This window comes from Macaca thibetana, chromosome 10, assembly GCF_024542745.1.
Source record: "Macaca thibetana thibetana isolate TM-01 chromosome 10, ASM2454274v1, whole genome shotgun sequence".
Lineage (NCBI taxonomy): Eukaryota > Metazoa > Chordata > Mammalia > Primates > Cercopithecidae > Macaca > Macaca thibetana.
In genome coordinates this window covers 70,206,077-70,233,615 of record NC_065587.1, presented here as the reverse complement: position 1 = coordinate 70,233,615, position 27,539 = coordinate 70,206,077, and the positions used below count along the sequence as shown (strand labels likewise).

At 43.3% G+C, this 27,539-nt stretch overlaps 3 protein-coding genes across 3 annotated transcripts in view; all 3 read left to right on the top strand.

The window, feature by feature from the left end:
* Positions 1-13,527, top strand: part of LOC126929099 (signal-regulatory protein gamma) — a 133,406-nt gene extending 119,879 nt beyond the window's left edge. Inside the window, exon 4 of the transcript XR_007717074.1 lies at positions 13,452-13,527. The gene's annotated coding sequence lies outside the window, so the exon portion shown is untranslated. The remainder of the gene's footprint in view (positions 1-13,451) is intronic.
* NSFL1C (NSFL1 cofactor) overlaps positions 1-27,539 on the top strand; it is a 401,445-nt gene that overhangs the window by 217,151 nt on the left and 156,755 nt on the right. The gene's annotated exons all lie outside the window — the stretch shown is intronic.
* On the top strand, positions 1,323-20,502 carry LOC126929108 (signal-regulatory protein beta-1). The gene is made up of 6 exons (XM_050745207.1): positions 1,323-1,542; positions 9,482-9,835; positions 12,579-12,896; positions 13,481-13,813; positions 18,918-19,032; positions 19,555-20,502. The coding sequence occupies exons 1-5, from the start codon at positions 1,467-1,469 to the stop codon at positions 19,028-19,030; spliced, it is 1,194 nt and encodes a 397-aa protein (XP_050601164.1). The 5' UTR covers positions 1,323-1,466; the 3' UTR covers positions 19,031-19,032; positions 19,555-20,502.

Below are 27,539 nucleotides of genomic sequence, written 5' to 3'. Positions count from 1 at the left end.
CTAACAAGATAATTTTTCTAAAGCACAAGCATATCAGGGAAGCAGTGAGCTCTTCCTGTACACAAATATAATTACAGCCACAATATTTTGGTTACAATTAAATATGAATCAAGCCTTGTGTATGGTTTATATTACTCTTACCATATCACTACAAGGTGCATGTTATAACATACATATACACATATTTAAATTAGGGCTTAGAGAAGTCAAGTGTCTTGTTGGAAGTCACACAGCTGGAGATTGTAAGAAAAGATCTACAGATGGACAAGAAGCAGGGTGAAGAGGATCCAGAGGGAGCAATTGATATCAGAGTGGCAGGGGTAGTCCAAGTACACTGTATAAGCTGGGTCCCAGAAGTCCTGGGAAGCTGGGAGAAGGCCACTGGTGGGAAACTCAGCATGCAGTAGGAATCCATATAAAAGCAATATTTTGAGTTCCTCTCTTCACCTGGCACCATGAGTATCAATAATGACCTACTGAGTCTCAGGCATGTATAGTCATTACCTCCTTCGAAGTCCACTAAAACATGGCAGTGAGACTTATTATCCCAAGGTTAGAAGGCAAAACTGAACCTAGGAAGGCCCAGTAACTTCACCAACTCCTTAGCACACCCTCTTAGTCAGGGTATTTATTCTCCCGCCCTCCTCAGTTCCCATCTGAACACAGTGATGAATGGAATAGGTGTTCTGTGTACAGAGCAAAGAGTATTGAAATTGATGTGACTGCCCCAGGAATCTGCCCTCCATATTCTCCCCCATAATAAGCCTATACCCTCTCCATAACCCATAATCCCCACCTGACCCCACAAAACAGATCCTTATTACCCTAAGCCCACTTCCTCTCCTGGAAGAAGTCAGGAAGTAATTCCTTCTTCTGGGTGCAGGCACATGAAAGCGCTAAGGTCCACATGCAACTAAACTGGGGCAAAGTTTTGCCAGTTATATTGATAAACGTTTGGAGTAGGGAACCATTTCAAGAGCAGACCTGATTCCTCTCCAACACTGAGCAGGTCCTGTCCCCAATGAGTAGCATGTGGTTGAGGCTGGTGCAGAGTGAGACCACAAGCCAACCACATCCTGGGGTCTTGAGATGGAGAGTTTAGGTAACATTTCATAACCACAGGTCCTTCTTAGCTGAAGAGCACCAAATGGCAAATCACCAAGAAGACATAAAGATGGGGTGAGGAGCCATGTGGAAGGAAATCAGACCCCAAGTGGGAAGGAGGCATTATCTCTGCTAAGCCTGTCTGATTCTCCTGAAATGGAGCGTGAATAACTGCTTGCATTGTAGCTGCTTGCTGTGCCTGATTTCTATTTCACAACCGAGAAGCAGGTTACTGCCTCACTCCATCACAGCCACTTCCTCTTGAACCAAGGGAGGCAAAGCTTGTCTTCTCTCCTCAGAGGCGAGTCTGCGATCTTCCCAGTACAGAAGTTTGGACAGAGCAGACTCCTAAGTTCTCCAGAATGCCCATCCCAGCCTCCTGGCCCCACCTTCCTGGTCCTTTCTTGCTGATGAATCTACTGTGTGGGGGACTACCAGGTGAGCATTGCTTTGGGTTAAAGTCCTTTTTCCCTGCCCATTGAGCCATGGCCTGCCCCTGGACTTCCAGGGATTCCAGACAATGACAAGTGCTGCCAAGAAAGGCCAAGGATTAGGCCTTGACTGAGAGCAGAAAATCAGGGGGCTGAGCACTTTCTCTGTGGATCTGCAGCTGGCTACCAGAGGCATTGAACCACAGGATGATTCAACCACCCCTACAACAATTACTTACATTTTGATATTTTAATTGAAAAAGCAGAGAAGAATCATTATTTAAATCCTTACCAGTGCTGAGGCCCTAGGGCCAAGCAACATTCCCAAGGCCACAGACTGAGCTCAGAGACACCCTAACAGGGTTATGTGGCTCTAAGCCCAGCCCTCTCTCTTCATCACTGTGAGGAGGTGAAGTCTGTAATGGTGCTCACTTGAGATGGCCAGTGGTGCAGTGTGTCCTGGGAATGTTCAGCCACGGTTCTACCTAAGGGTGCTCCTCACTGTGTCCTCTGTTCCCCCATGCTCCTCCTTCCCCTGTGACCTGATTCTTACCACACATTTCTCTGTGACCTCTTCCTCTTTAAGAAGTTCCACATTTGCTGCTTACTGGGTCCTATATTCCTTTCTAGGGCTTCCATGATAAAGACCTGCCTGCTGGGCAGCTAAAACTACAGACATTTACTTCCTTGTAGTTAGGGAGGCTGAAGTCCAAGATCAAGGTGTCAGCAGGGTTAGTTTCTACTGAGGTCTCTCTCCTTGGATTGTAGAGGGCCATTTTCTCTCTGTGTCTTAACATATGATCTTACTGTGTGTGTGTGTCTGTGTCCTCATCTCCTCTTCTTTTGAGAATATCAGTCATGTTGGATTAAGGCCCACCCCAATGACCTCATTTAACTAAATTCCCTCTTAAAGACTCTGTCTCCCAAACTGTAACATTCAGAGGTGCTGGGGATTAGAGCTTCAACACGTGCATTTTGAGGAACACATTCAGCCCATAACAGGTACTACAACCTCCCTTGGTTCTCTTAACTTTCCCATGGATAATTTCTTTCCCCTTCCCCAAGACAGACAGGATTGGAGGCCATTTCCTTGTGCAGCCTGGGAGAGCCCTGCTCACTGCATCCAGGCAAGTTGCGTGTCCTGATCCCTTCTCAGGCCATGGAGCCGACCCCAGAACCAGAGGGCTGGGCACAGCAGCCTCTCAGTTCCCCACTGGGCCCTGCTGTGATGTCACCTAACAGGCCCTAGAGGGCAGGGGTCTCATTTTTCAAATTATTTTTCTCACACGTACACTGTACACAAATGATAGCAGTAAGAGTTTAACAATTGAGCTCTTCCTACCATGTAGACACAGTTATTAGCATTTTGCCCGTTTTAACTCCACTAATCCTCACAACATCCCTGTATGAAAGCAACAACTATTATTCCCTATTTGCAAACAAGGAGTCAAGGAGAGGGAAGAACTTCTCCATTCATTGTCTTCTACCTCAGTCAGTGGAGCAGCTCGAATTCAAGTCCAGGTCAACCAGCTCCAGAGTTCATTCTTTTAGTCATGTTATGCTACTAGCAGAAATATTAGAAAATGCGGGGAAGCAAACGTAGAATTAATTATTGCCTACCACACTATTTAGCAACAACCAGAGTTACAATTGTGATGTATGTACTTCTAAGTTTGTTAATAATGTGTTGGATGCTTTCTATGGGCCAAATATTTTCCTGAGATTTTAACGTGTGTTGTAATTTTATTTAACACCTAAAACAAACTTATATACTATCACAATAGGTCACACTTTGATATATATTTGTGAATGTTTATCTATATGTGTGTTTATGCATACGTATATATATGTATGTGTATATATATTTGCAAATGTGTGTATACATATGTATATGCATGTGTGCATATAAGTAAGTGTACAGGCACACACAGGAGATTTCATTTGTTATCACTGTTTCTCCAAGTTGCTAATGTCAATGAAATTTTTAATAAAATATTTTATTTTTACTTGAGAAAACTGTATATACTTATCATGTATATTATGTTAATGAAATATGTGTACATTTCAGAATGACTAATTTGAGATAATTAATATATGGACTACCTTGTATATATGTCATTTTTGTGGTGAGATCTCTTAAAATCTGTTCTCAACAATTTTTGAGAATACAAATCGTGTTAGGAACTCAAGACTCCATATTGTACAAAATTGTGGAACTAATTCCTCCTAACTAAACTGAAATTTTGTATCCTTTGACCAATATCTCCCAAAATGCACCCCCTGCCTAGTGCCTGGTAACCACTATTCTACTCTCTACTTCTATGAGTTCAACATTTTAAAATTCTACATATGAGTGGCATTATGCAGTATTTGTCTTTCTGTGCCTGGCTTATTGTACACAGCATAACATCTTCCAGGATCATTTATGTTGTTGGAAATGACAGAATTTCCTTCTCTGGTCAGGCTGATTAGAATTCCATTATGTATATACCACATTTTCTTTCTCCATTTATCTGCTGATGGACACCTAGGTTGAGTCAATATCCTGGTTATTATAAATAATGCTGCAATGGACATGGGAGTGCAGACATCTCTGTGACATGTTGATGTCATTTCCTTTGGATACATGCCCAGTGGTGAGATTGCCAGATCATATGATAGTTCTATTTTTAATTATTTGAGGAGCCTCCATCCTGTTTTCGCTAATGGCTCTACTAAATTACATTCCCGCTAACCATATGCAAGAATCCCCTTTTCTCCACATCCTCTCCAAAACTAGTTATCATCTTTTTAATAATAGCTATTCTAACAAGTGTGAGATGCTAGCTTACTGTGGTTTTAATTTGCATTTATCAGATGAATAGTAAGTTTGAGTATTTTTACAGGCCTGCTGGTCATTTTAGTTTATTCTTTTGAGAAATGGCTCTTAAGATCTTTGGCCCATGTTTTAGTTGGATTATTTTCTTAATATTGAGTTGTTTCACTTCCTTACATATTTTGTATATTGACTTTTCATCAGATGTATGGCTATCAAATACCTTCTTCCATTCTGCTGGTTGTCTTTTCACTCTGTTGATTGTTTCCTCGGCTGTGTAGAAGCTTTTCAGTTTGTTGTAATTTGTTCATTTGTAATTTGCCATTTGTCTATTTTTCTGTTGTTGTTGCCTGTGCTTTGGGATTCATATCTGAAAATTCATTGCCCATACCAGTGTCATGGCACTTTTCTTCTAGTACTTTAACAGTTTCAGATCTTACATACTTTAATACGTTTTGAGTTGATTTTTGTATGTCATATGAGACGAAGGTCTAATTCATTCCTCTACACATGGATATCCAGGTTTCCCAATGCTACTTTTTGAAGAGACTGACCTTCCTCATTGTGTCTTCTTGACATTTTTGTCAAAAGTTAATTGAGTGTAAATGTGTGAGTTTATTTCTGGGCTCTCTGGTCTGATCCGTTGGTCTATGTGTCTATTTTTATGCCAGTGCCATGCTGTTTTGATTACTATGGCACTGTAGTCAATTTTGAAATCAGGCAGTGTGATGCCTCCAGTCTTTTTGCTCAGGATTGCCTTTTCTAGTCACAATTTTCTATGACTAATGTGAACTTGAGGATTGTTTTGTCCATTTCTGAGGAAAATGTCATTAAAATTTTACTAATAATGAATTGAATCTGTAGATCTCTCTGGGTAGTATGTACACTTTTAACAAAAGCAATTATCTAATCCACAAGCATGAATATCTTTCCATTATTTGTCTTCTATTTATTTTTCATCAGGGTTTTACAGTTTTTTGTGTGGAGTTCTTTCATGTCCTTCATTAAATTTGTTTCTCGCTATTTTAGCTTTGTTGATAGTAATCATGAATGAGATTGTCTTACTGATTTCTTTTTCCAATAGTGTCATAGTAATGACAGTAATATACATGATAAATAGGTAAATAAAATAGTAAATTAGTCAGTCGTGAGTGAAAATAAATAAGGTATGTGTATATAACTTTTTTTACCTTAGAGAAGTTTTCATATATTCCTATTATTGATGTTTTTGTCTGAAAAAGATGTCCACATTTGTCAAATGCTGTTTTGCATCAAATGAGATAATCATGTGTTTCTTCTCTTTCTTCTATAAATATGATGTACTACATTGTTTGTCATTTGTATATTGAAACATTCTTGTATTCCAGGAATAAATACCACTTGCTCATTGTATATATTCCTTCTATTATGCTGTTGAACTCAGCTAGTATTTGGTTGAGGATTATTGCATCAACAAACCCAGTAATAATAATGCCAGCTGGTAACAGAAAGGTGTGCAGCTCTACCTGGCAGCGATCTTATTTTTGTATTTTCATGGAAGTTTAGATTCCAATGAGCTCCATTTCAGATAAGCAGAGCATGGCTTTGGGACAATTTATGGTTAATAATTACAACAGGAGAGTATGCTCCTCAGATCTGGACTCTAAGCCAGGAGAGCCCAACAGATAACCAGAAATTTGTTGTTGTAATGGAGTATAGCAAAGGCCGAGAGGGGCATTATATTTGCCTCAAAGGCCCTGGGGAAAATGTGTGGCCATCATGAGTGGTTTAGAGACTTCAAGAGGCATGAAACACATTGCCAAAATCTCTACTTTTAGATTGACCATTTGAAGACACAAACAGGAGTGGTTGTTGCTTTTAATTTATAAGTAAAATTTGTAAAGAAGAATATGTTGCCACTGGCACCCCAAAACAACTTAGAGATGCTTGATTATGTGTCATTAATATGTGTATCACTTGAATCTCCTTTGAAGAGGTTGTTATCAATTTATGTCATCCTGTGCCCTTGAAGAAACGTGGATGTCATTATCGATATTGGAACAGGATCTACACCTTAGGATACAGTCTTGGTCGCACTCCAAAAGGCAACACAAAGCTGTACATAGCACAGCATGGGAAAGCCATCAGGGTAAAAAGTCAAATTAAAGTAGCCAATCAAAGTAGCAAATCAGTAAGACATGAACAGTCACAGGGCTTCTCCCAGGAACTTTCCACCCCAATTTAGAATGATTCTATCCTCATTGCCGTTAGTGTTGAAAATGGTAGAGTAAGTCCTGCTGGTTGAGTCTTAAAGCATCACTCTAACATGGCCATGAAAAGTTCTTGTAGAGAGGCATATGAAATGGAATGATTTATTCTATTCACAGGTCCTAGAGGGGGTGGGGCATGCCACACAGGAAGCCATATGGGTGGAGTTCCAGGGAGTAGCCTCAACCAAGCAGAAGCAAGAGAGATGGGAAGCAATTGCCTTTACTGGGAGTCATGATGGAGGACACAAAGAAAAAGCACGATGGGTTTTACTAGAGTGTTTCAGTGTCACTAGGTCACAGCAGAGGAGGACAAGAAGAGGAATTGTGGCAGGGACCAGCACTGTCACACTGGTTACCTCATCATGTGTTTAGGGTGCTCACAGCTTGTTTGTGGGATGTTGAGGCATCAGGAAAATATGATTTTTTTTAAATGTACACATAACTGGACACCTTTATTTCTTCATACAACTTTTAGTTGCCATGTAGCATCCTTTTATTTCCACCTGAAGCACTCCCTTTAGCATTTTTTGTAGGTAAGGTTTAGTGGTAATGGACTCTTTTTGCTTTTGTTTATCTAAGAATATCTGAATTCCTCCCTCATGTTTGAAGAACACTTGTCTTCCCAGGTATAGAATTCATGGTTGACAGGTTTTTCCCACTTTCAGCATTTTAAACATATCATCCCGCTGTCTTCTGGCCTCCGGTGCTTCTGAAAAGAACTCAGTTGATAAATCTTATTGAGGGTTCCTTGTATATAAGAAATCACTTCTCTCTTGCTCTTTTCAGAATTCTCTCTTTGTCTTTGGTTTTTCAAGAGTTGGAATATGATATGTATTATTGTGGATCTCTGAGCCTATCCTTGAGTTAAATTTGCATTTCCTCAGCATCTTAATTTCTAGATTTATGAGTTATATCAAGTTTGCAACCATTTTGGCTATTATGTCTTCAAATAATCTTCTGCTCCTTTCTCTCTTCCCTTTTCATTCTCCCCCGGGACTCTAATAAGGTTATTTTGATACATTTGATTATGTCCCACAATTCCCTTAGATTCTATTCTCTTTATTTCATTCCTTTTTTCATCCATACTTCAGTCTCAATAATTTCAATTATCCTATCTTCCAGTTTTCTGATTTTTTTCTACCAGCTCACACCTGTTGGGGAAATCCCTAGTGAACTGTATTTATTGTACTTTCAAATCCTAAGTTTCCATTTGATTTGTTTTATAATTTTTATTTCTTGATATTATTTTGTTAATGCATGTATAATCCTGTGGTTTTAGTTTTTTATCCATTGTTTCCTTTACCACTTCAATGGCGTGATCTCGGTTCACCTCAACCTCCGCCTCCCAGGTTCAAGCAATTCTCTGACCTCAGCCTCCCAAGTAGGGATTACAGGCATGCATCACCACGCCCGACTAATTTTGCATTTCATAGAAACGAGGGTTTCTCCGTGTTGGACAGGATGGTCTCGAACTCCCGACCTCAGGTGCTCGGCCCACCTCTGCTCCCGAAGTGCTGGATTACAGGCATGAGCCACCGTGCCCAAAACCACTTCAAACATTTTTAAGACAGTGGTTTTAACATCTGGATCTAGTATCAGGGCGGACACCATATGTAAGAAAGGTCCTTACAAGAAGGAGGAAGGAGATTAATTCCTAGAGAAGGACATGTGAGGATGCAAGCAAGAGGTTAGAGTGACGGGAAGATGTAACTGCAAAAAGGAACATGGGCAGCCTCTAGAATTTGGAAAGGCAAAAAACAGAGCCTCCAGAAGACACATAGCTTTACTGACAACTTTTTTAAAAATTGCGCATATGTGAAGCGTAAAACATGATGCTTTCATGTGCATGTATTTAGTGAAGCAATTGGAGACACCCAGCATCTCCTATAGTTACCCTGCACATGTGTGTATGTCAAGAGCACATAAAATATGCTTTTAACAAAAATACTGAATTCAACACATTTTTAATTGGAGGCCTCATATTGCACCTTCATTCTCTGGACTTCTTTATCAACCATCTGCAATTTGTATTGTTTGACCTACATCTCTCCATCACCTCCCCCAATTTCACCCCTAGTCACCACTGTTTTATTCTCTACCATTGTGTATTTTTCTTTCATCATTACTCCTTGGTTGTAACACAGTAGCATTATTTTGGACTCCTGACCTCTGCAACTATAATATGATAAATTTCTTTTGTTTTATGACACTAAATTTTGGTAATTTGTCACATTAGCATTAGGAAATTAATGTAATCTGATTAAGCTCTGAGTGAGCAATCCCTAGGGGCTTAAAGCATTGTTGTGTTTACATTTTAAGCTGAATGTTCAGTGTGGGTGAGGATTCTACACGCTATGGTCATTCATGCATTCAGGTTGATGGACCAAGCAAACACCATCAGAGTCTCCTGGGTCTCTGTGGAAGGCAGAGGTTAATCCATAGGTGCTCTTGCAGTTGAATATACAGCCCACAAATTATATCCATCACTTCTGCTCACTACTCAGTGGTCTAAAGAAGTCATATGACCTTGTATGATCGATGCAATGGTCCAGAAAGTGCAACACTCCATGTGGCCAGAGAGTGGAGGATCATATATCTGCCAAGGCCTGACACTTCCAAGCAGGTCTCAGGAGCTCCACTCAGGTCCTCAATCCAAAGTGCTACCTTGAAATTGAACCTCTGTGCTTCCATGTCTTTACATGTAATATAGTCATATGTTACAGGCTTGTTGTGAGGGTTAAATAAGATAATATACAGAGTGTGCTGAGCTCAAGGCCTGCTCTTTGTGTGTACGCAGTCAATGAAAGTCATTGATAAGCACTTGAGGAAACACAGAGGATCACGTAAGGATGAAAAAATGACTGCTTTGTGCTCCTTTTCAGGAGTGTTGGGTGAGGAGGAGCTGCAGGTGATTCAGCCTGAGAAGTCCGTGTCAGTCACAGCTGGAGAGTCGGCCACTCTGAACTGCACTGTGACCTCCCTGATCCCTGTGGGGCCCACCCAGTGGTTCAGAGGAGCTGGATCAGGCCGGGAATTAATCTACAGTCAGAAGGAAGGCCACTTTCCCCGGGTAACACCTGTTTCAGACCCCACAAAAAGAAACAACCTGGACTTTTCCATCCGCATCAGTAACATCACCCCAGCAGATGCCGGCACCTACTACTGTGTGAAGTTCCGGAAAGGGAGCCCCGATGTGGAGTTGAAGTCTGGAGCAGGAACTGAGCTGTCTGTGCGTGGTGAGTACAGTGCGGGCCTCATTCGTCCCCTGGTGTGACAATAAGTCAATAATTACATTATCCATTCTTAGAGCAATAATCAGGTGTGGTGGTTGGTGCTCATTTTCATGATCTGATGTCACCCCTTCTCTGGATCACATGAGTTGAGGCTTGGAGATGTCATGGTAGTTGCTCGAGGGTCCACGGCTTATGTTTGATGGAAAAGACAGCATCTCCAGTCTGTGGCTCTACAGCTCTTGTGTTTGCAAAGCTGACCCAGCCCGTTGGTTCCACAGATGAGGAAACTGACAGACTGAGTGACTTGCCCAGGCACAGGTCTGGACCTTGCCTTCTGCCTCCAGAGAAGGCTTCCCCCTCAGAGTGGCCGGGTCTCCTCTTTATGCAGCAGGCACTCACTGAGACCCCACTGTGCACCAGGCTCTGCCCTGGATGCTGTGAAAACAGCAGTGAATGAAACAGCCCAAAGCTCTTCCTCACCAAGCTTACATTCTCTTCCCTTCTAATGAGGAGAAATCCATCCAGGGCATGGAGAGTGTAAATCGTGTTTTTCTTTATTTAATCTTCAGAAACACCCCATGGGGAAGATTCCTGGAAGGCACATTCACTGTTGAATCTGATGGCCTGGTGGGAGGAGATGCCAATAAGTTTGGCATTTGCTGTGGGTCCATTTGGGAAACCCTTGTGGGATTCGGGAACTGAGTCACACAGTCACCATGGGCTCTGAGCAGAGCTGCGTCATCTCAGAATGTCCCTCACCTCAGGAAAGAGGTCCCACAACTGGGTGACTTAGGCGTTCCCCATATAAGGCAGCAACAAGGCTTATTTGGGGTTTCCTGCTAGAGGCTGAAGAGCCTCGTCCTAGCTCCTGAATTCTGGAATGTCAGCACATGAAGGACCTTCAGACCATCCAACCCAACCCCCTTTACAGATGGGAGACTGAAGCCAAGACATGACGGGGGCCTTGTCCATGGTCACAGGGCCAATTACTGACAGAATTGGAGCCAGAGTCCATGTCTGAATCGAGGCAGTCTCCTTCCTTCCCCAGTATTAGACCTGTCTCCATAGAAGAGCCGGGTGCATCATAGGTGCTCAATAAAAGCTCCTCAAACAGAACCACAGGTCAGAGAGCCAGCATTTCTCTTTTCATCAGTTTCCCAAAGGTTCACAATGCACCTCACATGCAGACATTAAGTCCGTTGGCGATTGGAAAACTTCTCCCAAATGTACACCCTATCTTTCCATATGGAGATTCCATATCAGGACATAAAGGCTTGCTCCATTGTTTAAAGCTGCAGAATACTCCAAGTAATGGAAATATCAAATTTTATTTTGCAGTCTTCTGTCAATGGATATGTAATTTATTCCCAACTTTGAGCTACTAGAGCAATCCTTCAGTGGATGACCATATACATGCGTCACCCTCTTCAGATGGGAAATTCCAACTGGATGTGACTTTCCTAGGTCAGAGGATATGTGTGTTTTCATATTTGAGAATATTGCCTAATTTCCCTCCTAGATGATGTAGCAATCAGGGCTCCCCACAACCCTTGAACATAGGTAGGGAAGGTAGCTTTATCCTGATTGTGCAGGTATCACAGGCAAAGGCACGGAAGTTTCCACGTGGTGCCTCCCCAGCCCAGGCAATCACAGCCAGTGGCTCAGGTGTGACTCAGACTGGCTAACTCCTGGAGGGTACTTACCCCTCTTAGCCATGCTGCCGGCCTAAATGATTCTCTTGATGAGACAGGAGGGAGGCAGAGGGTGGCCGGAGACCAGCAATTGTGCCAGAGTCTCCTTAAAACCAGTGCTATGCGAGAGGAGCTATTTGTTGCCTCCTTTAAAGATGAAGACAGAGGCTCAGAGAGGAGACCTGAGTGGTGAGCAGGCTGGGGAGCCAAGGCTCATCCCCACCAGACAGACTTACAGCCCCTGTCTCCGCAGCACTCACTCAGCTTTACTTTTTAAAGTGTGGAGTAATGCTCCAACCTTCTCTTTCCAAACACTTGCATTATTCAGTTATACAGCAAAAACTATCAAAAGCAAAACAGACTGAAATATTGGTGAAAAGAATTAAAATATGGGATAATTCACAAATACCTAAAGAGAGACCTCTGTATATCTGTTAATTCCGGGTTAAAGATAGATCTGTGTTTAATTTTGAGAAGCATCTGCTGTGTTTGATCCAAAGCAAAACTGCTTCCATTGCCCCATTTAATCCTGGCTACATCCCAGGAAGTAGAAATGCTGTCCTCCTATTTTGCAGATGAGGAACTGGGTGTGCCAGGCCACCTGTCTCCTGAGCTGAGCAGCCTGGTTGCAGCTCTCACGGTGGTGCCACTTTGCCATTTTTCCTGACATTGGCTCTATAAACGCCCTCTCTGAGGTTGGTAAGCTCTCTAGGGTAGGCTGGCTAGGACCAGTTATTAATATGGAGGGAGACCAATCAGTAATTTTGTTCCTATGCCCAGATTGGTGGAAGTCACCCTGTGTGAAGAGGACTGTGAACTCAGGCCTGGACTTCCCTCTGGGCCCTGCCCCTACTCACTTATTGGCCATGGGCTGGTTCTCAATTCTCAGAGCTGTTGTGGCCTGAGCTGTAAAAGGAGAATAAGGAGACTGCCCTCCCGACATTATTAGAAAGATTAAAAATTAATGTCCATGAAGGTCCTTAACATGTCACACGCTTATCATTAGTGATTGTCATCTCAGTCATATCTCCTGATTATTGATGCTTCTTTTGCAACCAAACCCTCTGCCCCCGTGGTAGTGGGCCCCACGGCAAGGGCCACACCTGAGCACACAGTGAGCATCACCTGCGAGTCCCACAGCTTCTCTCCCAGAGACATCACCCTGAAATGGTTCAAAAATGGGAACGAGCTCTCAGACTTACAGACCAGTGTGGACCCCGCAGGAAAGAGTGTGTCCTACAGCATCCGCAGCACAGCCAGGGTGGTGCTGACCCGTAGAGACGTTCACTCTCAAGTCATCTGCGAGGTGGCTCATGTCACCTTGCAGGGGGACCCTCTTCGAGGGACTGCCAACTTGTCTGAGGCCATCCGAGGTAGAGGACCCTCACACCCAGCCTAAGCCCACACCTGGCTGCCAAGTCCACTCCTAACTCCCCAGGCTATTGCTCCAGATCTTGAATGGCCTGGAATCTAATTCCTATGTTGTCCACCTTCCATGCAGCTAGGTATGCTGGTCACTTACCATCATTTAAATGGCAGCTGTCAGGGGACCAGAAACCATGTGCCAAGCTCTATACTAGAGAGTTTCATTTATTTCACCAAGAGCAACTACAATTAGTGAGCACCTACTGGGAGCCAAATCCCTATGTGCTTGGCGATTTCACTGATTTTGCTACTGTTCTTACATTCCAACTGCATGCAAGGGGTTGTGCTTGTAGATATCACTCATTCTTAGCCTAGTAGGAGCTACCAGTCCTTCAGCACCTACTGTGTGCCAGGCACTGTGCTTAGTAATTTCATTCATATGCAAAGAGCACCCTCAATGTCTGCGCACATGCTGCCTGCCTAGCACTGTCCTGGTGATGCCCTCACTGTGGTGGTGGGAGCTACATTATGGAGCCCTCCCTGTGATCTGTCTGTGCCACAAGGTCAGAGCTTCTGCCCTGTGCTGTTTCAGTTCCACCCACCTTGGAGGTTTTCCAACGGCCCATGAGGGCAGAGAACCAGGTGAACGTCACCTGCCAAGTGAGGAAGTTCTACCCCCAGAGACTCCTGCTGACCTGGTTGGAGAATGGAAATGTGTCTCAGACAGAAACAGCTTCGACCCTCACAGAGAACAAGGATGGTACCTACAACTGGACGAGCTGGCTCCTGGTGAACACCTGTGCCCACAGGGATGGTGTGGTGCTCACCTGCCAGGTGGAACATGATGGGCAGCCAGCGGTCAGCAAAAGCCATACCCTGGAGATCTCAGCCCACCAGAAAGAACAGTGCTCAGATACCACTTCTGGTAAGGTTACTTCAAATTTTTAAATTTTATCTTTTTCTTTCATGTTAAAATTAATATTTATGTTTGTCATAAAATAAGCTAGAAGCCTATAAATATAAAGTAGAATTTTAAAGTCAGCATCATTCTTCCAAATCTCACCCTCCAAGAGTCATCACTATTAAGAGTTTGAGGTACAACCTGACAGATTTTTTGACATAAATGTATACTGAATGAGGAAGAAAGGAGGCAAAGGGATCATGTGTTCGTCGCATTCTGCATCTTGCTTTTTACTCCTGACAGTTATTACATTCCCGTTTCTCATCAGCCACCCTGTCTCCTTCCTACTCCTTCTGACCTCTGCCTTGTCTGTTCCTTCCTGAACTTTTCCATTCATATCTGTGACCTGCCCCCAGCAGACTCCCACGTCTGCTGTATGAATTTCAGAAAGACATGTGGAATCTAAACCCGGACCAGGCCCCCAGGTGACCATAAGTGGTAAAAGCATGGGCCTCATTTGGGTCCTGATGATGATATTTGACCAATAACAATCACAACAGCTCTCTGCAGATTTATTATGTGCAAATTTCTGTTCATCTATGATCTCCTTTCCTGCTTCAACCATCCAGTGAGTCTGGAGTTTTACAGAAGGGGAAACCAGGACTTGGGAAGCAATAGGGGATAATGTTGAAGACAATTAGATCAAGGCATTAGACCACATGACTGGTCCAAACTAATCAAGATAAGTCTGAGGTCCTGAGGACAGGGTCAGCACCAGCCTATAATGCAAATTTATGCTAGTTTGAGAAATGTTCCCTTTCTGCTGGGACACAAAATGTCCCAAGGATGTGAATTTGGCCAGTGTTCCCCCATCTATGACCAAAATAGATCTTATTTCCCTCTCATATAATACTAGGAGGGGTCTCTATTCCAGAAGACTTTTAGAAGGCCCAGGTTCCTTCCCACATACTCTATGGCATTGACTTTATCTACTGGGTCAATGCCGGGTCGCTGATTTGTCCATGTCCCTCCCTGCTGGAAGAGAGAAGACAGGAAGTAGAGGACAACAATGTCCCCTATAATCAGAGATGTGTGGAAGGTACATAGTCACGTCCACTGCTCACCCAGTTATGTGTGCCCACGCAGTTGCAAGAGGAGTCCACAATTGTGTGATCTGATCATTGAGGGCATTTTTTACAAAAACAATATCATTATAAACTTAATAAAATGTAAAATTTTTATGCCATTAAATTTCATAAAATTGTTAAAATAATTCTCTTATATCACCTAAAATGTAGCATACATTCAAATTTCCCCAAATTTCTTTTGTAACCATTTTTCTGTGCACCAAATTTGGTTTTAATTTGGTTTGGTTATTTTTCTTTTTTTTTTTTTTTTTTTTTTTTTTTTGAGACGGAGTTTATCTTGCAGTGGCCGGATCTCAAAAGCTGTTTCACACCATTCTCCTGCCTCAGCCTCCCGAGTAGTTGGGACTACAGGCGCCCGCCACCGCGCCCGGCTATTTTTTGTATTTTTTAGTAGAGACGGGGTTTCACCGTATTAGAAGGTCTCGATCTCCTGACCTACAGGCATCAGCCACCGAGTATTTTTCTATTTTGGGGTACTTTAAAATTATGAATTGACTTTCCTCAATAGTTTAGGGCTATTCACATTATTCATTTCATATTGGGTGAGATCTGGCAACTTGTGCTTTTCAAAGAGTTTTTGGTCCATTTTATCTATGTCATCATATTTCTGTGTGTAGAGTTGTTTATAATATCCCTTATGATCCTTTTGATGTCTGCAGGGTCTGTAGTGATAGCCCTCGTTTCATCCTGATATTTAAAATGTGCCATTTCTTTTTTCTTATTCGTCAACCTTGCTATAATTTTTCCTATTTTATTGACCCTTCCAAAGGATCAGCTGCTTCAGTTGGTTTTTGTATTGTTTTTATATTTTAATTTCACTAATTTTCTGCTCTCTTCTCTTTTTATTAATTCTTATCTCTGGTTTGTTTCGGGTTTATTTTGCTCTACTTCTTGTAGTTTCTTGAAGTGGGGATTTATATGATTGAATAGAGACATTTTCTCTTTTCTGTGTCTTTTTTTTTGGTCATGTTCTATGGCTGGGAGCTCATACTGAGGAGATGGGTCCCAGGTGCCTGGCCTCAGGGCTGTTCCTCAGTCCTCAGGTCCCTAGCCAGTCTGCCTTCCTTTTTCACCTTGGAAGTTCTCCTATGCCTGCTCCTCATATTTCCAGAGTTCTTAGTCTTGCTTCTCGAGGAGGAGCAGGAAGAGATGAATCTGCACCATCTGTCTGAAGCTGAATTTGCTTTTTAGACTTCCATCCACTCACTGGAGCTCCGACCAGGGCTGCCATTTTTGGGTGGTTTCAGTGTGCTGGATGTAGCATCCTTGCTCATGTGCTATGGCTGGAAATGCATGTTAAGTTGTCTAGGCAGGTACACAACATGCAAGATGCCTTATGTGATGTGCTGCACCAGCAGCATGGCAGCCTAGTGAGATTGTGCACTAGGGTGTGGTGAAGGTTCTCTTTTGACCCACAGTCATTTTGCAGTTTGGCATTCTTTGTTCAAGTAATACTCAGAGCCAGGTTTGTGCAAAACTTACTTTTCCTTTTTTGCTTTTTCTTGTGGTTTGGGGAGGTTAGTTATAATTAGTTATGCTGCTGCAACTGTCTCCAGAAACCCAGAAGATGACTGATGATCATAAGTTCTTTGACCCAAACATTCCCTCCCACATCTCAGGGTCCCGCAACTTCCCCATCAGGGCCCTAGCCCAGCACAGCAGCCTGTTGAAGCTGAGATTCATCCACCTCTGTGGTTCTGCTACTCTTATAATGATCCGGAACCCAATCTTCTATTCTTTCTGCCCTCTGGCTCCAGGAGATAACAATCTGCACTGCTGCCAAGAAGTCCTCTGGTTTTCACACTAAGCCTTAATTCACGATAAGTTACTCTTAGCTTCTCATCATCTTTCCCCAAAGAATTGGTGCCTAGCAACAGTCATCAAACACCTTAGTCCTCATAACTACCATTTCCCAATCCAGTTTCAAATGGCTGATGCCAAGGAATTTCCTTCCTACTTCACTGCCAGCGAAAGTTGTATTAATTGCACCATAGCTGCAAGCCAGGGCCAGCCCAGCTCCACTCACTACCAGCCCTGGGGTCCTCATTGCCAGCTAATCTTGATGAGTGGTCAGTTACCAAACTTGCATTTTAGAGTCTACTTTTCAGACCATTTCCACTGTCAGTTTTGCTAGGAGGTCAACTGGAGGTGGATACAGGAATTCAGGAAGCATGTTAGAGTGCTGTCAGGGTCAATATGCCTGAGGGAGTGAGGCAGAAGTGTAGGAGAGGGCTGTGCTGAGCCACAGTACAGGCAGGACAAAGATCCAGCTGATTCTTCAGAGAAGCCAAGGGCTGAGAGAGTCCCTTAGAGTTGTGTTAATTGAGGAGAGCGGCGTGGCCTTCCTATTTTCAATTCAGCCAGTCTTTCTATGGGCTGCCCTGTAGAAGGAGGAGTGAACTTGGAGAGTACAACTCTCCTCAAGGGGGACAAAGTTCCAGAGAGCTACCCAGCTGAGAACTGCTGGCCTCCAACATTCCAGCCACAGATGCTGAGATCTCCATTCCTTCCTTAAGGACCCATCAGCACCATTTTATTTCCCAGAAAACATACATGAAAACAGAAGTAAACATAACTTCATTTGTTTGCTTTTAACAGCAAAAAAATGCTCATTGTAAAAATGCAAAGAATCCAAATGTGTGCTCCCCCAGGTCTGACTGTCTGTCCAACAGAGAGATTTCAGATGGCACCCGCTCTGGGGTCGAGGTGAGCTTGATGTCTGAGTCCCTTCCAAGCATGAGAGTCATTCTTTGACTTACCAGGGTGTTTTCTATCCAGCACAGTATATTAGGCCCAGCCCCTCAAGGGCCTCCCCAGCTCTCAAAAACACGGGGTCCACCCTCACTGTGGGGGCTAAACAGGGCAGCCTGCAAATCTTTCACTCTGAAGCCATCCTCATATAAACAAAAAGCATGTTAGTTGCCTGCTGCATGTAGAATCCAATCAAGGAGAGCGAGGTCTGATACAAAAAAAAGTGAATTTATTCCAAAGCTAGGTTGGGGAAAGGGCACAAAGTGTCCTGCCTTTAAATGTGCTGCTTACCCTTTGGAGCAGAAAGCAGACACTTTCATAAGGTAATGGGGATGGGACCAAGGGCAGGAGTCCCTCTGCTAGTGCCTGGTGACTTAGCTACCCGACAGTTGAGTTGGTGCCATCCTGGGCAGAAGTCAGTTGTAAAAGTGGCCAAGCGGGCATGCTTTCCATATGCCCTTCTGGTGGATGAAAGTCTGGAAGCTACCCCTGGAGGTGAAGTTTCCGTGGTGGGTATGCTTTGGTGTGCCAACTTTCCAGCAGAGATCTGTCTTGGAGCACACAGAAGAACTTGCCCTGCAGGGAATATCTGGTGAGGGGGAGGTGAAAGGTTATATTTGCATTTCTGAAGGGCTAAGTAGGAAACTGGGAGCAGGGGGAAATGGGAAAGAAAACAAAGAGAAAATAAACTACGTCTTAGCAAACTGGGGGTACTCAGTTATACTCATGACCCCTACCTGCCCTTTCATAATTGTTCCTATGACCCTGCAAAATTGGACTTGTCTTGTTCAAAAGGACACAGTCTCAGGAATCATCCAAAGGGACATAATCATGGGCTTCCCTAAGTTTGGATGCAAGTAACCTTGTGACCCTCCGAAATTCTCTGGACCTCAATTTCCCCATCAGAATGGAATAATAAACCCTGCCCTACAGGCTTGTGAGGATCAAGTGAGGGACTCAGGTGCCACACATGAATACGTGAGTACACATTCTGTCCACTTTGTCCCTCCGGGAGGACAGCCCGGCAGCCTGGGACAGGGTAAGGGAATGAGGAACCTCTTTCCCTGGCTTCTGCCTTATGTTGCAGCTAAGGCAGCCAGGGTAAGATGCAGTCTCCAAAGATTTGGAGCAGTGACAGTCCCAGGTAGCCTCAGATGGGGTAAGTGGGGTCCTCTGGGATGGCATCCTGGGTAGCCCCTTCCTAACTTCTCCTGTCTCCTGATTTCCAGGCCCAGTACTGGCTCCCACTGCTCCACTTCTCATAGCTCTCCTCCTGGGCCCCAAGGTGCTGCTGGTGGTTGGTGTCTCTGTCATCTATGTCTACTGGAAGCAGAAGGCCTGACTGTAAGTGTGGGGGATGGAGGCCCGACCAAGGGCTGCCCCAAAGGGCAGGGCCAGCAGGAGAGTCCAGCCCACATATCATGCAGCATCAGGGTTAGTGGAGCTTAGAGAAGGTGACAGAGCTCCCTCCGCATCCTCAGAACGCTCAGGGAACCCTCTAAGAGGCTCCCAACCCCCAGTAAGTATGTGGGTGCTTGAGGAGGCATAAGCCAGAGTGTCCAAAGGTTTTTACAGCACCCCAGGGGTCCCATGAGGAGGTGAGAAGAGGAACCTGAATCAGGGGCTACTGAGTGGGTGTCCCTTGTAGGCCATCTCTAGATTATTTGATGCTGAACTCCATGGGCCCAAAGGAATCCCCACTGTCAAGTCATGTTGAGAAACCGCAGATGGGCAGCTCTTAGGGCTGTACCCATTCTGACCCTCTTTGTGCCTGAGTGGAAGCAATGAGGGAAAGGACACCAGGACTCAGGAAGAGGGCTGAGCCGGCAGAGTCCTATCTCAGGGCTGCCTGTCCACTTGCAACAGGCATCCCAGAAGGAGACCAGCACCGGGAATATAACAGGCTCCCAGGAAATGTTTCTTAAATGGTGAGCAGATGATTAAATATGGACATGTTATCCACAGCTCCTTCCCTCCTCCCCTGCCACATAGGACCCCCAGTCTCTGCTGCCTCCTTCCTTCCTTGAAGGGCTCTGACTGAGAGAAGGGGCTGGTGAGAAGCTTCCCCAGACTCAGCTCCAAACGCCTCCCCTCCCAGGACATCTTACTGCCCACAGGTTCCTGTTGCTCCTTTGCAGAGTCCTTGATTCTCCAGAGCAGTCTTCATTCATGGTCCTGAGCAGAAGCCATGGCATGGGGCTCTGGGGAGTGACTCATGACACCTCCCTAGGATGTGGGAAACACGCCAAATCTAAACCCATCAGGACACCTCTCCTCCATCGTCTTGGACTGTCCATAAGCCACAAACTGCAGTTCAGATTCTCAAGAGTTATTCTGCCTTCTGGATTCCTGCCTACCCAATTACCCAGCCTTGTTGAGATTCTCTATTGCCTCCTGAATACAAATTAACACTCATCCTGGTTTTAAGGAGAAAAAATGATTCTCCTTCCTCTTTGTTTAAACATATGATACACTTTGGATATTTTTCTCCTACAAATCTCGATGTGAAATTTCATCCCCTATGTGGGAGGTGGGGTCAGGTGGGAGGTGTTTGGGTCATGGGGATGGATTCATCATGAATGACTTGGTGCTATCTTGGTCTATTAGTACCCACAAGATCTGACTGTTTAAAAGTGCCTAGCAGCTCCCTCTTCTCTCTTTCTCTTCCTCTCTCCCCATGTTATGCCAACTCCACTTCACTGTCCACTGTGAGTAGAAGCACTCTGAGGCCCTCCTCAGCAGCAGATGCAAGTGCCATGCTTCTTGTACAGTCTGCAGAACCAAAAGCCAAATAAACCTCTTCTTTATAAATTATCCAGCCTCAGGTATTCTTTTATAGCAACACACATGGACAAAGACAGTGTGCTACTCCTCACACCTAGAAAGAAAGCAGCTCTCCCTCCTCTCTCTGTGATGGAAACACTAGTTTTTCTATCATCCTGCAACATTCCTAAATCTGTTGCTCATGGTAAAACGACCGTGACAGTCCTAAAGCCGTGGAGTCCTTCTCGATTTCTTCTTTGTTTATACCTCATATTCAGTTCTGCTTCAAAATGCTTATGTCCCCTGGTGAGATGGTAAGTGTTTGACAATTGACTCTTCGAAAGAAAAAAGAAGGCTGAATTGTAGTGTTTGTCAATTTCTGTGGGGTGAATACTCCCAACATGGCCCATTTCAAGCTTCTAACACTTTAAAAACTAGAATACACAATTCCTGAAAATTTAACAGTTGGCTCTCCTGAGCCAGTCCCAGCCTGCTCCGGCACACAAAGGAGTTGTACCCATAACCTGCACACCTCTCACCTCCACCACTCCTGCATGGTCCCAGCCAGCATCATCTCCTCCTGGACCACTTACAGAGCTTCTGCTGGATTGCATTTTTCAGCCTCAGTTATTTTTTGGAAAAGTCAAATCCTGTCATTCCTCGGCTGCTTCCCCGCGACAGCTGCATGGCTCACTCTCTTCTGTCCTTCAGTTTATTAAAGGCAACTTCTGTAAACCACTCTACATAAAATATCCATTTTCCTCTCCACCCTAGCATTTCCAATGTCTTTTAACTTGATTAGCTTTTCTCCTTAACACTGTATTATGTTATTACATATATTATACTAAATACAGGGCAGTCCTTACTTTGCATGGCAGTGCAAGATTATAAAAATGACTGAAAACACTGAGACCCTGGAAAGCAACTCTACATCCAAAGGGGAAAATAATGACTCCTCTGTGATCCTCATAATATTTATCAAAATATTAGAAAATATAATGCGTCAGTTGCAAATGTAGACAGAAGGGAAAAATATTTAGTTCATGGTAATTCAAAGGATTAGAAACATTGAGGATTAAATTATTATTTCTTTGTAAAACACAGCAAGGATAGTTGGAACAGTGCTTGTCTTCTTGTGTATTTCTGATGTGGAACAAGCGTAAGATGATGAAAACACTGGTATATTTTGAAACGGTCCCCTTTCCCCTTCCTCTTCAGGAAGCACTACTGAATATTTCTCTCATACTCACTGTGAGGACCAATCAAGCTGCTGTGGGTAAAATTCGCAGAAGTGTGGGAGCTCCCATGACTGGGTTCTCCTGAGTTTTTAACTCAGACTGGCCCTCACTGAACTTACAACAATTCAGCATTCATGGTGCAGGGTTTCTGACCCCAGCACTCGTTCCCATGGAGGTTTCCAATTCAGGAAGTTGTAATACTCCGTATCACCCTGTCTGTCTCTCTAATTTTGCCCTGTGACCTCATTTCTCCGACAGATCTAAGAGGAGTTGTTGTTTTTTGATTTGCTCAGCTTGTTACTTGATGTTGGTTTGAGAGGCTTTTTGTAGGGGTCACCCAGGAGATTTGGTTCCATCCCCAAAGGCTTCCGTAGCCACAAGCCCTCAAATGTGCCACATCTGGAATTATGGTCTCTGAAGCTGCAAGCTCAATCCTTGGCTACAGAACCCTATAGGTCTGAGCTCTCAAATTAGGAAGGGTCATGGGACCCCTGGCATGAGATGAGAGTCTCTGGGATATAGAGCAGGCTCTGTGGCAGTCAACCTCTCTCCAGTACTTTCCAAGGCTCCCAGGTCTGGGAACCCCAAGCACAGATGTCAGCAACTTCCCAGCAGTGGCAACTGTGTTCACTTCCTCTTTCACAATGGAGGATGGCCCCAGTCTCATGGCCCCTTCCTCCCACAGCAACTTCCCTCCTGGGGCATCATGGCAAGGCAGGGCTTCTCCTCCCCTGCAGAGCACAGAGTCTGAGGTCTCTTCATGACAATCATTCAGACAGATATCCCCAGCCCTGTGTCCCAGCTCGCCTGGACAGGCCCTGCCACCTCCTCTGCTCGTAGGACTCACAGTTGTGTGCAGCCTGCTCTACATAGGTGTATTTCTATGTGATGTCTCCTCTCCCTCTCAGTCCATCTCCCCCTTTCCCCTAGATTTCCACCTGGGAGCATTTTCTTGTCTCTTATCCCAGCATGAGGCAAGATTTGGAGCACTTTTTCTATGAGCATCTATGTAGGCCCTAATTAGGATGCACCTTGCCCTAGTCATAGTGATTCCCCCAGAGGCCATGGCTGCACCATGACCCTGGTGCTGAGCACACGACCTCAGCACCCATGATTCTAGGGCTAAGCACATGACCTCAGCTCACCACCATGGTACCCCCACCTCCCCTAGACACTGGCCGAGGTTGTCACACCGCATCATAAATCCTTGAGGGCAGAGGATCTGTTTTTTAAAATTGTTACTATTACTAAAACTCTACCTAATAACAATAATGTCTAACTAATAGCTATAATAATAATAGCAAAACTGAATATCTAGGTTTGGGGACACAGTCAGGTATTATTAGGCACTTTGCATATATTAGTTCATTTAATTCCCATAACAATCTTAGGAGGTTGGTGTGATTATTATGTCCATTTTACAGCTGAGGAAACTCAAGAAACAGAGAGGTTAATAGTATCCCCAGGATCACACACTTGGGAGCTGGTAGAGCTTGATTTCAGACTAGGAAGTTTTAATTCCTAAGCCCACCGTCTTAATCTTTAGTCTTCTGGAGGAAGCATCCATGGGTTCCAGTTCCTCATGTGTCCCAAAGTCTTCCCTGGTCATCTGCACCTAATGTCGTGAGTGGGGGTGAAATATGGTAGATGAAGGGGGAATTTTAGCTCATGGATTCCAGGCTCCCAGTTCTTTCAAATATTCAAGTTTTATCCATGCTGTACCAAGTCAACCTAAAGTTGAAACTGAATTCTACATGTGATTTCCACGAAAATTTTTTACTTGAATAAGCATCTATGGATCTAGCATATCTTTATTGAAGGATTAGAGTTCCTTGAGAACTCCTTGACAGTTTCTTCCTTGGGAAGGCAACTTGCTGCTCCAAGCACAGATCCTGCCATCTTCCTGACACTATTGCATCAATTTTAAAAAAATTGTTTGTTTTTTTTTTTTTTTAAGACGGAGTTTTGCTCTTGTTGCCCAGGCTGGAGTGCAATGGCGCAATCTTGGCTCACTGCAACCTCCACCTCCTGGGTTCAAGTGATTCTCCTGCCTCAGCCTCCGAGTAGCTGGGATTACAGGCATGCACCACCGTGCCCGGCTAATTTTGTATTTTTAGTAGAGCCATGGTTTCTCCATGTTGGTCAGGCTGATCTTGAACTCCCAACCTCAGGTGACCCACCCGCCTCGGCCTCCCAAAGTGCTGGGGTTACAGGCGTGAGCCACTGCACCTGGCCTATTGTATCAATTTTGGAGTCCCATATTCCAAACTATGATTTTTGGAGGCATGAAACTTTATGTCTCACGCCTTCCAAGCCAATTGCTATTTTCATGGAAGGAAATATTCCTCTTTCAACCACTGGTGTGTTTTACCTTAAATTATGTATCTTTAGATATTAATATTTCTGGTTTTTCTTTCTTTTTTGCTTTGTAAACAGTAGACTTTTATACAAATATAAAGTTTTGCACCTTCAAAGTTACCACTCCAATAAAGACACCTGTTAAAATCAGCAAAACATCTTGAAATATATTTTAACAATGTACAAATGTATTCACAACATAATCTCCTGATTAAGAGACTCCACTAAGTTTATAGTACCTACAGCACAATTTACAGATGCCTACAATAGTTTCTAGGCTGGTTTGGTTTATAATTAAATCTACTGCTTTAAGAAATACCATTAATACAAATGCATAATCTATAACGTTCTCATTATAGTAAGAAAAAATATAGATTCATGAAACAAAATGTCTTTACCCATTATGTGAAGTATGTAAATGATTATTCTCATTAAAATATAAGAATAATGTGTTTTTAGTAATAAAAGATAAATTTCATTAGGTCAAAGAGCATTAAAGAGCTCCAGGAGGTTCCAGAGTAAAATCTGGTTACCCTCATAAAATAAATAGAACAGCACAATTTCTGGGTATTTCTTAAACACAAACTATGACAATTTCATTTATATTAATTGGGCCTTAAGTAAATGACTTCTTACAAATGAAAATAAACAAAACTTTAGAAACTAGGTAATACCAATTCACTAAATTTGGTTTTTACTCATTTGTGTATGTCTAAGACATTTTACCGTGAAGTATATATTAAAAATCAACAATTATTTCTAATTTACACATAAGCCATTGTGCTCACTCATACCATGGAAATAAAACTTGCTTCTGAAAACAATCTACAGAAATAATATGTAAACACATAAAAGTTTTGAGATACACTAAGAACATCCTATGTTCTATGGATCAAATAGCAAAGGCCTTCATTACATATATCAATAAACACACTTTGGTTAATTTGGGATATATTGATATTACATGACCTTGTGCATACCTCTGTATACCATTAAATAAATTTGGACGTTTGTAGTGACAACACACTTTCTAGCCCCCAGTGCTGGAAAGAAAATAAAAACTTAATATGAAATCTACTTTCATTTGTTTCAAATAAAGTTATCAAGTGGAAAAAAAAGCCAACGCTTTTTGTTGCAACATAAACTGAGATCTAAAAGGTTCAGAGTCAAGAATTTCTTAGGTTGCGCCCCAACATCATAAAACACATAAACTTTCTCCCTCTATTTAAGAAATCCGATCATGTCTAGTGTTTACTCTGAAGGAGAAGACGGCATTGTATTAGTCCGTTCTCACACTACTATAAAGAACTACCTGAGGCTGGGTGCGGTGGCTCACACTTGTAATTCCAGCACTTTGAGAGTCTGAGGTGGGAGGATTACCTGAAGTCAGGAGTTCAAGACCAGCCTGGCCAACATGGCGAAACCCTGTCTCTACTAAAATACAAAAATTAGCCAGGCATGATGGTGGGTGCCTGTAATCCCAGCTACTCAGGAGGATGAGGTGGGAGAATCGCTTGAACCCAGGAGGCGAAGGTTGCAGTGGGCCGAGATCATGCCATTTCCCTCCAGCCTGGGTGACAGAGTGAGACTCCATCTCAAAAACAAACAAACAAACAAACAAACAAAACTATCTGAGACTGGGTAATTTATAAATAAAAGATGTGTAATGGACTCACAGTTCTGCATGGCTTGGGAGGCCTGAGGAAACTTACAATCACGGCGGAAGGTGAAGGGGAAACAAGGAATGTCTTACATGGCAGCAGAAGAGAGAAAGAGTAAGGGGGGAACTGCCGAACACTTTTAAACCATCAGATCTTGTGATAACTCACTCACTGTCATGAGAACAGCATGGGGGAACCACCCACATGATCCAATCACCTCCCACCAGGTCATTCCCTTGACACGTGGGGATTGTAATTTGAGATGAGATTTGGGTGGGGACACAGAGCCAAATCAAATCAGACACTAAAGGCAAGTATCACTCACAGCATGGACAGGCCATTAGTCCCAACCAGAAGATTCTTATTTCAGCCTCTAAGACAGTTTTACTCTCTTAAGAGGATGCCTCCCATGACTCAAATGCCCAATGGCCCTTTCCATTGTCATCAATGTGATTCCACCAACATAGTCCAATCATTACTCTGCCAGTGACATTCTTCACTGCGCAAAAGCCACCTGACGAAGAGATCATTGTCACCACACAGGCAAGAAAGCTACTTCTGGGCAGTTCATGGAGAAAATAGATGGCGATTGCACTGACTCAAAATAATTAAAGAAAGAGTGATGCCACTGGATGTCTGAGTTTAGATTTCCTTGGTCTATTAGTTGTCTACCCTTCTAAATCAAACAGTGAAATATCTTCAGTACAATCATCACTGTGCCTCAGAGCCAGCCCCGGGCACCACCACCCTCTCTGCAAGCGCTCCACTCCTCAGTTGTTTCTAGGAACTTTTTTGACACGTTTTGTGAGATATGTTTTGTTATTCCTATATTTACACCTATTTACATTACTCTCTTTAGGTGTGTCTGTGCTGAATCCTAAGGGATTTCCCCACATGATCCCCCAACCCAGTAACTTACTACTTACATATATATTGTCACCTAGTCAACCTATTACATTTTTTAAAACTGTCCTCAGTAATTATGTTTTCATTTCCAAAGTCTCTTTTTTGATTATTGCTCCAAGAAACCTGTTTCTTCATGCCTGATTATTCCTGTTTCATACATGCCTGATGTTGTTTTATGGATTTACTTCCTTTTGCTATCTTTATAAGGTTACTATGTATACTAATTTTAAAGACCTTTTTATATTTTATTTTTTCATATGTTCTCAGTTGTGAAGTTCTCTTGATTGCTGTTAATGTTTTTAAGTTATTGTTGTTCTTGGATTGGTTAGCTATCTCTCATGGTGCTGCTGTTCCCCAAATCTTCAGTGATTCCTTCTTGTGCTGCCATCTTTCCAGAAATAATGCCCCACCCCATGTGATGGGGTTATCAGGGCCTCCTGGAGCATGGCACCTGCCACAGCCTCACTGTGGGGGCTGTTCCTAATTGAGGCTATGGCTTCTTCTCTGCTTCTTCCTGAGGGATGTCTCTCCTTTCATATGACAGATGTCATAGTGCAAACATTAAAAGTGAAGTCTGTGGCATGTGGCACCCTATGCTCTAGTTCTAAAAGCTGAGTGATCTTGAGGAAATCCGTTACTCTCTGTGTACCTCAGGTTTCCTCACCTGTGAAAGGAGGTAGGTTAATAGCAGTGCTTACCTGATGGAGTCAGAGTGATGAATTAATGAGGCAACTGACATAAAATGCTTGACACCATTTCTGGGGCACAGGACATCCTTAGTAAATGATAACTGCTACTATTCCTTGACGTCACATAAAAACGATTGTCTTGTTTTTAAGTGTAATTTGACATGGATTAACTTAATTTTATCCTTTTTCATTTTCATTTTTGTTGGTATAGAGTAGGATGGGAAGATTTCGCCTGT